At 38.3% G+C, this 15,369-nt stretch overlaps 1 protein-coding gene across 1 annotated transcript in view; it reads left to right on the forward strand.

Annotated features, from left to right (window-relative positions):
• The window catches only part of GABBR2 (gamma-aminobutyric acid type B receptor subunit 2), a gene marked incomplete at both ends in the record, with an annotated part of 455,829 nt that overhangs the window by 172,106 nt on the left and 268,354 nt on the right, over nt 1-15,369 (forward strand). Inside the window, one exon of the mRNA XM_080610768.1 lies at nt 5,544-5,714. Within this exon, the coding sequence (XP_080466894.1) occupies nt 5,544-5,714 (171 nt within the window). The remainder of the gene's footprint in view (nt 1-5,543; nt 5,715-15,369) is intronic.

The following is a 15,369-nucleotide window of genomic DNA, read 5'->3' on the forward strand; positions in this document are numbered from 1 at the left end:
GAGAGAGAGGCAAGTGGTGATAGTGACACCTCATTCTCAGTTTGGGATTGACAAATCCAGATGCTCTGGCACCTTCTGCCAGACGTCAGGGGCCTCCTTTGAGCTGCCAGGGAGTTTGCTGTGGGAGAGAGATGCTTCTGATCCTCTAGCCTGCTCCAAGGGCCACTCTGCTTTATGAGGGGAATGCGGTTTCCTGCCCTACTGGTTTATGGACCTACAGGTTTCTGTTATCGATTTACGTTAGCTAATACAGTCCTCTTAAATAAACATGGCTCCTGAGCAGACCTGTTGCCTTAGATGAGAGTGACTGTTTACCCCAAGGATAGTTCTGTTATTTTTCCAGTCTTCTGTACATCGTCACAGTGTGAAAACTTAAACATAAATGCTTCCTAGAGATAATAATACAACCAAACACCAGAAGACTGTCTGCCATTTCTGGTGGTTTCCTGTCCCTCTGCAGTTCTTGGGACAGCAGAGTGCCTTCAACCCTCCAGCTTCCAACTGCTTGGACTTCTATAGGCCACTGATACACTCTATATATAGTGTTGCTTCCTTTTCTAATTTTTTTCAGCTTTTTAAATATCCATCCTCTCTTCCAGAACTCCTCATCTTTCTCATTTATTTCATTAGTGTTGCATCCCATTTTTTTATCACCTAACCCTTCCTGCTTCTATGATATCTTTCTTTCACTGTTACTTCCTCAAATGGGAGCATTCTTGCTTTTACTTGAAAGCAGTTTAGATTAATATTCTTGGTTTAACCTACCACACCTCATTTTAGCTTAATACAGGATTATAGAGCTAGCTTTTACTCCCCTTCTGCAGAATTGTTCCTTTCTATACTTTAACATACTTATATTTTTTCCGTCTCACTTTATCTACTGTCCCTTCCATGAAACTATGTTTTTACAGCAAAATTAACGTTTTCCTTTTTCAAAAAGTATCATCTTTCTGGAGAAAATTTGATTGATCCAAGCATGTACATGACCAAAAAGACTCATTAATAAAATCCTTCTGTATATTTTTCAGGTTTTCAGCAAAGTCCACCAGTTCAAATTCCTTAGCCTGGCCATCTGTCATATTAGGATGAAGCATTTCTCATAATAGTTTTATCACATTGTCTCCCTCCTGTCCTCTCTATTATCAAATTCTACTTTCACTCTCAGTGTGAAGCTAAAGAAATTTCCTTGACTTCTGTGGAATAATGTTTGGTTGATTGTTTGCATTTGTTTTGTTTTGGTTTTTTTGTGTTTTTTTTTTTTTTTTTCCTAAAGTAAAATCTCTCTCATTGCCTTTTTCAATTTTGGATAATTTCATTTTTTTAGTACAAAAAAATCCTACATTTTGTGACTTCATAATTCTTTACCATAATGCTCTCTTCTACACACACAATGTTATTGAGTCCTTTCCACATCACTTTTAATCTTTTGTTGTTTTCTAAGTCACATCATTTCCTGAATTATTTTGCTTTGGATGCATTCCAGAACTGTTATTAATTGCTTCCTTTCTATTCACAGGGTAGGATAAAGCCATTAGCTGTGTTTCTGCTCTGCTTCTCCATTTCTAGAAATGAAGCACAACTGCTCAGCTCACTCTTGAGCCAGCCATCTATTTATCTTTCAAACAGAAGAATCTGCAAGACTACAGATCTGAGTCTAGACATACTGCAAAATGTCACAATGACTTATAGAGTTAAAATGATATGAGTGTAGTTAAATCTCAGTAACTAGATCTGATTTCCAGGTACTCAGATAACAGGCTTGAAATCTGGATTCTAAGTTAGTGGAAGTTCTGGCACTGACTTCTGTGGGCTTTATGGACCTCTCTAGTTAGCTGTGATTTTGCTCCTGCATGGTCTGTGTAGTATATTACAGGGAGAATGCCACGGTAAGCTAAACATTGCATAAGTAAATTGACTTCAGGTGAAGTACTCAAAAGTCTTTTGCACTGATTCCTTTTATATTAACTGTATGCATTAACATTTTTGTTTTTATTTAACATGTGCAGACAAAATGCATTCTGATGAAATTCTGCTAACTAGAATCCACTTGTACAGTGATCACACAAGCAATAGGAATAATTTAAAAAGTCATAAACAGTGCACTTTTGCTGTTAAAATATTTCGTATTTCATTTCAGAATTTGAACAGACTTAATAGTGATATTAAGGCAACAGAACTTTCACTAAATTATACCTTTTATGAAGAAATAAACATTCATTTTTCAATACCTTGTCTATTTGGCTCTCATTTTGTACTATAGTTAATATTCTTACTTGAAAAGGTAAAACTTATTTTCCATTTAAAAGTTTCAAACTGTTTAATCTCCAAAATCTCCATGTGAGTCATAGCATATACAAATTGTATCCAGCTGTAAGCAGATGTTCTAAAGATTTCTCAGGCGTAACCTGAAAAAAAGCTTGTTTTTCTGACAGTATTCAAACTGATAGATATTTATAATATGTATATTATAGATTTTCTTTGTTCTCTAGATCTGTGTACACACATGCAGGGAGCCAGTTTGCATATGCATATACACAAACAACACACACACAATTTTGATATATTACCTGGTATATGTCCACTGTGTCCTTCATTTTATGTCAATTTGAAAAAAAAAAAAAAACAATTTTTTTTTTGTCTTTCATTACCATTTTAAAAAATATAATGATTTCTTTCTTTTCCCTCTTTCTTCTTCTCAAAACGGAATACTGAGTGCTGATGATTCTTTGCTTAAGTTCATTGCCTGTCTCCAAACTCTCATAGGGATGATTTTGTGAAAAGCTAAATATTTTCAATGACCTAACTTCTGTGAGAAACAAGTAGGAAAAAAAAAAAAAGAAAAAAAAAGCAAGGACTGACATAACTATTTCAGGTTATCTGTCCATCTCTCATGAGTTTCTTATTAATATGGCAAAGTGATGCAGAATGAGACCAACCATGGTATATGTGATACTTGAAAGAAAGGCCTCTCAACATAACCTACATTCCAAGAATTGCTTGAGGATGAAATTTTCCCATTTTATATTTTAATAAAACCTTCTTTGAAAAAGAAAATAAAGAATGTTCTTTTGTAATTCAGGTGTCATTAGTATTACACATAAATCTGGTTTCATCTCATCTCATTTCACTTTCCATGGCTCAGAAATCTAACTTATGAGTCTTCTTTATCTTTCTTTAATCAATGAGAAGAGGTAAGGTTTTGCTTCACTGTTTCCCAAGGAAATTTGGGCAATTAGAATACTAATTTGAGTACTTTAAACCACTAAAGCATCAAAGGATGGATCTGAATTGCCTTGCTTATATCACAGATCTTCATCCTAAAGCCAGCTTACAGATATAGAGATGCTTCTCATTACTAAGGCTTTTTGTACTTCTGGTAAGAAAAAATTACTGTTCAATCTGTAAACCTGAGTTAGGTGAACCTTGCTGATGCTGCTTGTTGCTACTGTTATTTCAGCATTGCTCCTTACTTCTTTTTCTTAAGAATCAATCAAATTACATTCGATCCAAAATCATAATAACTTGAAAAGCAAGTCCTTTGCAGTCACCAGGCTGCTGAGAGACGTTCCTCTTCATGGTGGGTTTCTAAAGTCTTCTTTATTAGTCAGAGATAGAGGTCCTTATGTCCACTTTCATTGTGCAATGGGTACATGGAGTTCAGCGTTACAAGGCTAGACAGAAAAGCTGGCTAGGTCTACCTGGCAGACCGTCATTCTTTTGAAATTGGCTCTTTGCAAACTCATTGCTGAATACTAAATGTTATAAAGCTCTAAGTGAGCCAACCAATATGGTTTTGGAAAATCAAAATGGCAGTATTACAGTACCTCATATTGCACTTTTTTTTTTCTTTTTTTTTTTTTTTTCATAAAATCTAATAAAAGAGCAGTTGCTGTACTAAAAGTGTTTTATCTTGGAATTGCATGGCAGTAGAATGTCTTAAAAAATATTCTCTAGCTGCTGATTGGTGATCAGTGATTGGTGAACAGAAAGAATCTCTTTTCCAATAGTATAGTATAAACTGTCTGGTTATGCACACTTTAAGTTGTTTGGATATCAGGGTTTTTAATTAGGAAAACAAATTATATTCAGGTGGTTATAACAATGCAATATGTTCTTTGTGAGTCTAAAATCACAGAATCATAGAATGGTTTGGGTTTGAAGGGACCTTAAAGATCACCTAGATCTAGCCCCCTGCCACGGCAGAGAGACCTCCCACTAGACCAGGTTGCTCAGAATCCCATCCAGCTGCCTTTGAGCACTTCAGGGATGGGGGTAGCCACAACTTTTGTGGGCAAACTCTCAAACAGAGAATGAGTCTTGTCTCTGCCAGGCAAAATCTATACTTTATAACATGAAGAAAAGGTTAGAACTGTTATTTCACTTTAAACTTGTCTATTTGGAATTTAAAAAAGGGTATCTTTCCCAAATATACTGAATGGTTGATTGAAGAAAATGTGTATAGTGTATATGTTAATACTGTGGTTGTATGTACTTATATAGTCTTGAATTTGCCTGCATTTCTGACTCTGAGTTGGACAGACTTAATATAATTGTATTAGGGATGTTATTTGTGGACAGTCACACCAATTTGCATTAAATCAGTACTTGAAAAAACCCCTCAACTGCTATCCAGAACTGAAAAAAACCCCACTTGAGAAACACTTTCCTAGCAACCTAAAAACACTGGATGGAACAACCTCAAGTGTCTTTGGAATGGGAATATTTTCAAAAAGTGAATATGCAGTCATTCTCTTCCTGACACTGCCTGAAAAACATTGACAAAGATATACTGCCTTTAACTTGGGCAGAAGAAGAATTCAGTGAATTTTTCAGTTTGGTTTTGTGCTTGTATGTGTGTGTTGAGAAATTTATCTTTTCTTTCATTATAAGCATTCTCAAACCATGTACAAATTCTGGTGTTTTCAGACATGTAGAATTAGGCACTGAGTCGCCTTTGATGGCACAGATCACACGGGCCTGCTTTAGTGGAGGAAACTGGGAGCCAGATAAACTTCTCATCTGCAGCCTTGGCTGCCATAATTATTTTCTCTTTTTCTGCTACCTGGAGCAGTTTTGTTACCTGAAGATAGGAAAAAGTGCTACTAGAGGTTCATCCTCTAATTTAAAGATAGATATATAAGATTTTGAGAATAGTCCCTTAGAGCTATTCTCAGCTTTTATGAAGAGAAAGTAGAAGGAAGTTGATAAGGTCATCATAGAATTTTATTCCCTTAGAGCTTCTTGCTTTGTGCTGTAAGATGCGTGATCTTAAATAGACGATTTAACACCCCTGACTTTGAAGATCCCCTAGGTTAATTTTGTAGCAGGTGGTTTATAGGGCTAACATATTTCAAAAATCCCTTTAAAAGTAAACAAGTAAATGGTGCTGGTAGCACTCCCAAACTGTATGATGATGAAAGTTCTCTACATGACCGTAATGTGTGGATTGTGTCTTGTTTCACTGAGTAGAGCAAAAGTTTTTCTTCTGGCTGCTAGATGACTTATGGTGACTTTCATTTTTTTGTTGTTTCATTTTTTTTCAGCTCTCATTTGCAGCAACAACCCCAGAGCTGGCTGATAAGAAAAAATATCCTTATTTCTTCCGAACAGTGCCATCTGATAATGCAGTGAATCCAGCAATTTTGAAGTTACTCAAATATTATCAGTGGAAGAGAGTAGGAACTTTAACTCAGGATGTACAAAGGTTCTCTGAGGTAAGATTTGCATAATTTCCACTATATCAAGATTGCTACTAATATCAGACTTCCAAGGAGCTAGTTTCTATGTTGATGGCAATTAAGTAAAAAGAAACAGACACACTATTTCAGCAGTGTTTGGCTTTGTCTTACTCGGTCACATTCGCTGTACTGAATACACTTAATTCCCTTCTGGGGAATATTTGACTGTCTGTAATAAAAATTACTCATGCTTTTCCTTGTCTGCTTTTCAACACTCAAGATCACTGCACTTAAGTGCAAAATAATAATGGGAGTTTTTTTGCAGCAAAGTCTCCTTTATGCTCTGTGACTTGCCAAAGTGTATGATTTTGAAGGAGTCTTGTATCCTGACATTGGTTCACTTAAAAGAGAGAATGAGTCTAATTTCATCATGTTCCTTTTGTACTCTGATATATTATAAGCATCAGTCTGAACATTGAGGAACAAAATCTGGTAAGTCTATAACTGAAAATATTGGAGGAGTTTACTGAGAGAGAAATGGCTGAAGCCCCCCGAATTGATAAGACCAAATACTATGCACCCTCCAAATATTGAGTTTGACCCTGAGCAACATTTTGATCATAGAAATGACAATAATGTATGGACCAAGTGCTTTAAACATGTTTTTAACAATGGAGTAGTTAAAAGATCCTAGAAGTAGTTAGACAGAGCAAGACAAGGGGTTTTGCTTCTCTGTCAATTAATGAACTAACTAACAGAAGCATACCAGTTTCTTGGTTGCATGTTTTGGTTTGGTTTTGTTTTTTGTTGGTGGGTTTTGTTTTGTTTTTCTTAGCATTCGTTAAAAAAGATGGCTGTGTTCTGAAGACTGGCATAACTAAACTAGTGAAGAGGGGTAAGAACACGTTAACAATTGCTTAGATGAGCAAGATATTTTCAAATCATCTGGCACAATTAATTTGTTATAACATACTTAAGAAATCTTGGAGTCTTTCCTTATGAGCTTTGAGAATTAAAGGACAAAAAGAAGGTGAATTGCAGGGGGAAGGAAGAAAGCTTTGTATCTGTCTTTCCAAAAAAGAAAGATTTCCCTCTGTCTTTCCACATAAAGACCAAGGGAATTATAGACCATGCAAGCTACGTTTAATTCCTGGAAAGACATTTGGGCAGATAATCTATTTGGAATTACTGAGAAGACAAAAAGATGCTAAGCAGTGGTCAAAACTGATTTGTTAAGAATAAATGACATATGGCAGTCTGATTTCCCTCTATGACAAGATAACAGGTTTCAAAGAGATGGCATAGGTGATGTGTGATGTTTTATGACTTATAAAAATGTTAAAGGTATTCCTAAAAAAAAGTAAAGAAACTTAATCTTGAAGAAGATTCTGTAAGAGCAGTCTCTAACCAATATTTCTGCCACCAAGGTTAACTGACATGAGATATGTCAAATATTAGTTTTTAAAACAAATGCTGAAGGAAAAAGTCACCAAAAACTATGATATGTTTTATCTTTCTTTGGCTTGGAATTATAATTTCAAAGAATAGTTATCAGTGGTTTGCTGTTGAAAAAGAAGGATGAGATTCTGTCAAGTGGTTTTCTCTAGAAAGATGAGGTTTTCTTTAGATACTGGGGTAGAGAATATGTTTATTAAATCTGCAGTTGATACCTAGTAGGGAAAAGTTTCAAGCACTTTGCAGTGCTTGGATTAGGTTTGAGGATGATCTTGAAAAGTAGAGAAAGGTTTTAATATAAATAATATGCTAAGTAAAAAGTGCAACATGGCTATCTAGGCAGCACATCTCCAGGGAAACATATGGGAAGCAATACAATGAACCACAAACTGGATAAGGGTCAAGAAGTTCAAACTGCTTGACCTACTGTAGAAAGTGGAAGGGAAGCAGCTCTCATTTCACCACCCCTGGTGTGATGCAATATTGACACTTAAGATACACAGAGTAAACTTTAACAATAATTAATGCTCATTAGAGGTACTTTGGAACATCAGGTCTAGTATCGTCTTTGAGAAGGAATTAGATCAGAGATGTCTATAAAAAAGCTCAGTAATCTAGAAACATGTTTATGCAAAAGATTAAATGTGGGAAACAGCGGAATAGACTGGATAGGTTGTTGAACCTTCATTATATAGGGTTTGCTAAGATAAGGCTAAACAAACAACATAGGAATTCGTGGTTTTCCTTTGGGACAGGATGGACTTCATGTCTGTCAGAGTCACTTAAGAAATATTAAAACTGCAGCTTTCGAGGATTTGCTAGAGTAATACACTTGAATTCAAAGTCTTTCAATTTCTCTTGGAATGTAAGCAACCTTCTGTGTCAGACTGCAAACTCAATTTAGTGTGATTCATTAAAGCTTTCAGGTAATGCAAGATCTAGCTAAAACTTCCTTGAAATCAGGTGATTTTATAGAGAGTTTTGAATCCTGAGCCTTTGAAATTTTTACAGCTCCATCCTTCCTTTTTCAGCTCCATGCAGAGTTTCTCCATTCCGTGTGAAGGCACAGGAAAAACTGGAGGAAATAATTAATTGTCTGTCCAGGAGCAGTGAGGGATGGGAGCCACCAGCAGTGGAGGCGGAGAACATGTGATGGCTGGGCAGATGGCCTAGCTTCACTGAAAGGGGGAAAGGCAGGCCCAGAGTTCAAGGCCGGGCTTAGACAAGGGTGCAGACTGTCAGGCAAGTGAGGCAGGTCTAAACCCAAGCCGGGAAATCAGTCCACAGGTCAGGTTCAGGTCTAGTGATAGCTGGGCAGGTCCATGGCAGAGACTGAAGATACAGGAATAAAGGCATGGGTGGAAGTCCCACACAAAAAGACTGTGTCAGTTTGACAGATCTCTGTCTTAATTTCCTCCAGATGTCCTTCCACCTAAACACATGTGGGCATAGATATTGCCTTCTTCATGCTATATAGAGAAGACTTCATATCCATAGAGTTTAGTTAACAGGGACTCCAATTGCATCCTTCAGTTGCCATCTAACTTCTGTTGTTTTTGGGGCTGATCGCTGTTTTTCTTTAGCTGGATCACTGTATCCTGTCTTTCTGCATTTTGTACTAGGATCTTATATCCTGATAATTAAAGCTTATCTAACTTGTCTGGAAGGTATCTACCTCTGAAAGTCATAAAGCTGCTGTTTCTTTGGTTTACCTTGCTTTGTAATGTGACAGTTGCCTCAGTTGCTTAGATTATCATTTTTACTCCAATTTATCTCTGGAGCCAAAATATCAAAGGATTTCTTGCTTCTATTTTAGCTATTTCCCTTGGGAACCCTTCCTGCAGAGACTTTGTATTATCACAATCACACATTTCCTTTTACTTGGTGGAAAAACATCTTTCTTATGAAAAAAAAAAGTTATATCTTCCTTATTCTCCAGGTAACTGAGAGAGACAAAATGTGTGTAGAGAGAATAGAGAAGTTTATACCAGCATGCTTTCAGTTCTTAAAGCACAAAGCCAGTATCTATATATGTGGTACTGATATCTATGTATATCTATATCTGATATATTGAAGGTTCCTTTCTTGGGAGAATCCCAAGGATTATGACTTTTCAAGTGACCTGAAATCCATGGCCTCTTCTATTGGATTATTTTTTAAATTGTATAAGTCATCCTGGTATAAGGATAATATACATCCTGTTATCTAACTAGGACAAATTCATCCCTATTGTGCTCTTGTGTCCTATATTTTGTGGCTTGCTGTGCCCTGTTCTCATACTCTGGGAGAAGATTCTGTTTCAAAAGTTAATTCTCTGGCAAAGATTTGTTAATGAGGTTACAAAATATTTTCCCGATTTTCAGCTTTAAGTGTTTGCTATGGTATATAATCATAGGATGATTTAGTTCGAAAGAGACCTCAGAAGGTTGCCTGGTCCAACCTGCTGCTCAAAGCAAGGCTAGCTTTAATATTTATCATCCCTGAAGAATTATAGCTGTTGCATACACAGTTCTTAGAAAAGTCCTGACCATATCCTGTTTCCAGTTCCCTAGTGAACTTTCAGATGGTTGGAAATTATGCAGTAATCAGTATGTCTAATTTTGTTGCTGTCTAGCACTACCTGTTTGGGATTGTATTTTGACTTAGGCAAAACAAGCAATACTCCTGCTATGTTTAATGTTTCAGTGGGAAGACTCATGAAAACAAAGTCATACTTAACTGTCAATAACTCAGTTGTTGGGAGTCATCAGTATTATAGAAGATGTGAAGGCTTCAAAATATGACTGTGAAACAGAAAATTGCATGATTATTTACTGTTTTTCAGATAATGCTGTATTTACTAACTAGTAATTCTAGTTTGCCTTACTTCAGTATTTTACTGTTGTTTCCTGCACATTGCTTATGTATTTATGCACATTTTTTTTTTGTTCATGGTATGCTTCAAACTGAAAGTTGGCACTTGATTTCACTGGTACAACAAGGGGGATTCTGGCTTCCTTGTTTTGATATGACACTTCCTCTGGGCTGACTTCAGTTTCTTTTTGCTCCCCTGTCGTATTAAAATTCAGTGAAACTGCATTTTTACCTCATATTTGGTGGCATATTCATGCTATTTCTAGATTTTTAAAAATATGTATTTCCCTCCCACTGAGTATCTTGTCTGGGATTGTTTTTAAAACAAGTTAAAATCTGATCGTCTCAAGTGACTCTTTGTTTTTCCCTACTTCTTAATAGTCGTCTCTTTATGTGATTTCTCTGCTTCTTCCTGGAAATATTGAGAACTCCTAATGCAATTTTATCAGTGTAGGTGGCATTTCAAAAAGACAGAAGAAATGAGAAGTGTGCAGTAAGCTAATGAAATAGATTAACAATATGAAAAATAAAAGATATAATTTTCTCTCGTGACACTGTGATGATCTTTATTGAGTTTAATAACCTAAAAATACCTTGGTGACAAAAACTAAAGAGAAAAAACCCTTGTAAGTGGACAAAATAGCACTTTTTTTGGCTGACATGATTAACACTCTTAGGATTTCTTAAGATTGTGCTGCACTTTGTGCACCAACATCTACTTCAAAGTCAGCAGGTCCTCAGGGTCCTTTTTACCCATGTTAAAAGCATTTAGCACCTATAAATTCCAATTTTCATCCCAGAAAATGTAATACTGGAAAAAATAAAATTGTTCCAAAGAAAAGCAGCCGATATCTATACCTGTAGAGAAAGCAGGGTAGAAATCTTATTAAACTAGAATTGTAGAACGGTTTGGGTTGGCAAAGACCTTAAGATCATCTAGTTCCAACTCCCCTGCCATGGGCAGGGATGCCTCACACTAGAGCATGTCACCCGAGGCTGTGTCCAACCTGGCCTTGAACACCGCCAGGGATGGAGCATTCACCACTTCCTTGGGCAACCCATTCCAGTGCCTCACCACCCACACAGTAAAGAGCTTCTTCCTTATATCTAACCTAAACTTCCCCTGTTTAAGTTTTAACCCGTTACCTCTTGTCCTGTCACTACAGTCCCTGATTAAGTTTGCTTATTGTATCTTTGTTCTCTCTCTTTGGAGTCTGTGAACTAGGATTTGAGTTGGCAGTCAGTTAATTCATTGGATAAGCAGATGCAGTGAGAGAGTTACTGAGGGTTTGGGAGAGAATAGGTAGGGAAAAGAAATGCAATGTCTGGTGACCTTTCAAATTTCAGCCAGAAAACGACCAGTGCTTGATGGCTGTAGGTATACATTATAGAATTGTAGAATCAGCTAGGCTGGAAAAGACCTGTAAGATCATCAAGTCCAACCATTACCCCAGTACTGCCATGCCACCACTAAACCATGTCACTAAGGGCCTCATCTACACGTTTTTTGAACGCTTCCAGGGCGGTGACTCCACCACTGCCCTGGGCAGACTTCCAAGGTGTGATTACACTCTGACTTCTCAGGCTTGGCTTCTGAGAAAAGACAGAAGAACAGAGATTTGCACTGTCCATTGCAGTTGCCAACAGTATTAAGGCAGCAAGAAAAATGGTACTTTTTCTTCAAGAATGAGCTGGGAAGGATCAAATTTACCAGATAACAGCAATATTTAAGCTGGAAGCTCTGCATAGTGCTCAGTGATTTAATACTAGAGGGAGCCCTGCACCTTTGTTTCTGATAGCAGAGAAGTAGAAAAGAGAGGCAGAAAATAACGCATATGAGAGACAGGAGCTAGTAAAAGAAAAAATATGGGAAAATACATGGAGAGAAAAGAATGACAGCAGGAAAACTGAGACATTACAAAGGTAATTGTTTAACTGTAGAACTTTCTCAAATTACCCTTTCTTACTGTCTCTTACTTTTTCAACATGTGTCTTCCTCCTGTACTGTATCCATCTGTTTGCTTGTTTTCTGTGTCATTTCATTCCTTCCACAACACCTTTCAGATTCCTTTTACTGATTCATATTTTTGTCTCTAAAGGAAATGAAAATTTCTGCCAGATCTTTCCTTTCCTGGTCCCACCCTGGAATTTCTCCCATCTTCTCGTGCTCAGCTGCTTTTGGGGAAAGAGAAATCTTTTCCTAACATAGATTGCTATAGTCAGGGCAAAATAAACAGACAACTTCTGCCCAGTTTGTGAGGCAAAAGTTGTAAATTTTGTCATCATTATTGGATAGTTATTGGCATAGTCTATTCTCATGTTTGGAGGATGCTTGAGATGCCTTGATATGACCTGAAATAATCTTTAAACTTTTGTTGAAATATATACTGCATTAAACACAGGGGTTTCTTATTTTTCTTTCATTGGTTTAAAAGCAAAACAAAAGCAAATTTTCAGCAAGCTTGGATATGTACTTCCAAGCTGTGAACTACTGATGTAAAAAGTGGAATTTTGCAGGGCTGGAAATATTTTTTCCCTAAGAAAAGGATTTAAGAAAAGACATCACAGTCATCCTTCCTGGACTTGAAATCTAGAAATGTAGGAGAACATATGATGTAGTGTCACACAGTCACAATTTTGCCTTCTTTTCATGTTAATAATTCACCCTATAGCAAAGGAAGCAAGGGTCCAAGATGAGGATTAACACTGCTCTTCTAAGGAATTTTCACATATTCCCAGTCATCCCCTGAATATGTATCTGTTGTGTCACTAATGCAGTGCCATTTGCCCTCTGATTATCTGTGCTACAGTGTTGAACTGGGGATCTTTAGTGAAACAGTGGTGTGAATCACTCTGTAGCATATGTCTCAGGCAGACAGCCTCGCAGAGAAATAAGAATTTAAGCTGTTAACATCTGGCCACTCTTTTGTTCATTTGTGTGGAGCAGGCAGACAGTTAGGCTTCCAGTGCAGTTTCATGTTTTATTTACTCCACTTTTACTGTGGACTGCTGATGAAAGGGGCAGTCCTCCACCTGCAACTGCCTGCCCAAGTTTCTGCCTTCTCTGTTGCACATGATCTTTGCAGTCATTCCACTGTGTCATGAATCAGCTCATCTGTCCAAAGCTAATCTTCCATTTGAAGGGTGACTCGAGCTCTGTGGTTATAACTTTCCTTGCAGTTCTCATATCCTTTGGAAAAGAAGGAACTTAACTTTCTTGGAGACTTATTGGATATCTCGCAAAGCGCAAAGTGCAGATTTTGCATTGTGAGAGTGTGAAAGCCATTACGAAAACAGGTGGTTTTGGGTTTGAGATGTTTGCTCGCCTCCAAGAGGGAGTGGGGCGTGCAGTGGATCTAGGCGTTTCTGCTTGCTAGGAAACAGTGTTTATATGGTGAATTCCCTTTCTGTTTTGCAAAAATGATGACAACGCAATGGAAATTAAATAGGGAGAAGTTGTCAAAGTTACAGTGGGACTTCTAGAGGTTTTTAACACTACTGAAATACTAGGTTTAACATGGTTCTTCTGAGTTCTGATAAATATTTAGAGGCCATGAGATTATGGGAAAGTCATAGGATTATGATACTGGAAATTAGGAGAAAGCAGAGAGATAGAATTTAGTTTAGGTTTGTCCATCTATATAAGAAATGGTGTGTACACATTCAGTTACAGAGTAGGGGCTCGTTTGTAGATGAGAAGAAATACAGGGCACACCAACTGGGTATTTCCCTTTTCCAAATCTTGTGGCTTAGATCTTCACCAAAAAAGTCCCTCAAAATTCTCAGCACAATTCTATTTCCAAGACCCAGGAAAACATTTTCCAAGGCAGTTTAGACATACCTATGGATTTTTTAGTAGCATTCTGAAATCTCAACTATTACTGTGAAGCACAATTTTAGGAGTTCAGATAATTCCAGAAAGAGTGAGGTTGGAAGTGACCTCTGGAGGTTCCCAAGAGTTCCCTGATGATCCTGGACCTTGTCCCAAAAGCAACACAAAGCAAAGCCCATGACTGCTGCAAAGAATGCTTTGTCTCTATGGGGTGCAGGAATAGCAAAGTCCAGAAGGAAAGACCAATTGTTTTCGGTGTATTAATTCATTACTTTGAGTAAAACAATGTATAAACTGTAGGTGACAAAGGGAATAAAGAAATTCCCATAACACGAAGAAGCAGAAGCTGGCAAATGAAGTTGCTAAGCCACTGTCCATCATATTTGAAAAATCATGGCAGTCAGGTGAAGCTCCCAATGACTGGGAAAAGGGAAATATAACCCCCATTTTTGAGAAGGGGAAAATGGATGGCCCGAGGAATTACAGACCAGTCAGTCTCACCTCTGTGCCTGACAAAATCTTGGAGCAGATTCTCCTGGAAGGCATGCTAAGGCACATTGAAAAACAAGGTTGGTGACAGCCAGCATGGTTTCACTAAGGGGAAATCCTGCCTGACCAATTTGGTGTCCTTCTATGATGGGGATATGAAACTGATGGACAGGGGCAGAGCAGTTGATGTCATCTACCTGGACTTGTGCAAAGCGTTCGACACTGCCCTGCATGACATCCTTGTCTCTAAATTGGAGAGACATCAATTTGATAGATGTGCCACTCGGTGGATAAAGAACTGGCTGGATGGCTGAATGCAGAGAGTTGTGATCAATGGCTCGATGTCCGGCTGGAGACCGGTAACGAGTGGTGTCCCTCAGGGGTCGGTGTTGGGACCGGTCTTGTTCAACATCTTTGTCGGTGACATGGACAGTGGGATTGAGTGCGCCCTCAGCAAGTTTGCCGATGACACCAAGCTGTGTGGTTCGGTTGATACGCCGGAGGGAAGGGATGCCATCCAGAGGGACCTCGACACGCTTGTGAGGTGGGCTGATGCCAACCTGATGAAGTTTAACCATGCCAAGTGCAAGATCCTACCAGGGGTCCTACCCAGGCGTGAGAACAGTCTCAGGCACAGCTACAGGTTGGGCAGAGAAGAGATTCAGAGCAGCCCTGCAGAGAAGGACTTGGGGGTGTTGGTCGACGAGAAAATGAACGTGAGCCAGCTTCAGTGTGCACTCGCATCCCAGAAAGCCAACCATATCTTGGGCTGCATCAAAAGGAGCGTGACCAGCAGGTTGAAGGAGGTGATCCTGCCCCTCTACTCTGCTCTCGTGAGACCTCACTTGGAGTATTGTGTGCAATTCTGGTGTCCTCAACATAAAAAGGACATGGAACTGTTGGAACAAGTCCAGAGGAGGGCCACGAGGATGATCAGGGGAGTGGAGCACCTCCCGTATGAAGACAGGATGAGAAAGTTGGGGCTGTTCAGCCTGGAGAAGAGAAGGCTGCGTGGCAACCTCATAGCAGCCTTCCAGTATCTGAAGGGGGCCTACAAGGATG

Source organism: Psittacula echo (genome assembly GCF_963264785.1).
Source record: "Psittacula echo genome assembly, chromosome: 2".
NCBI lineage: Eukaryota > Metazoa > Chordata > Aves > Psittaciformes > Psittacidae > Psittacula > Psittacula echo.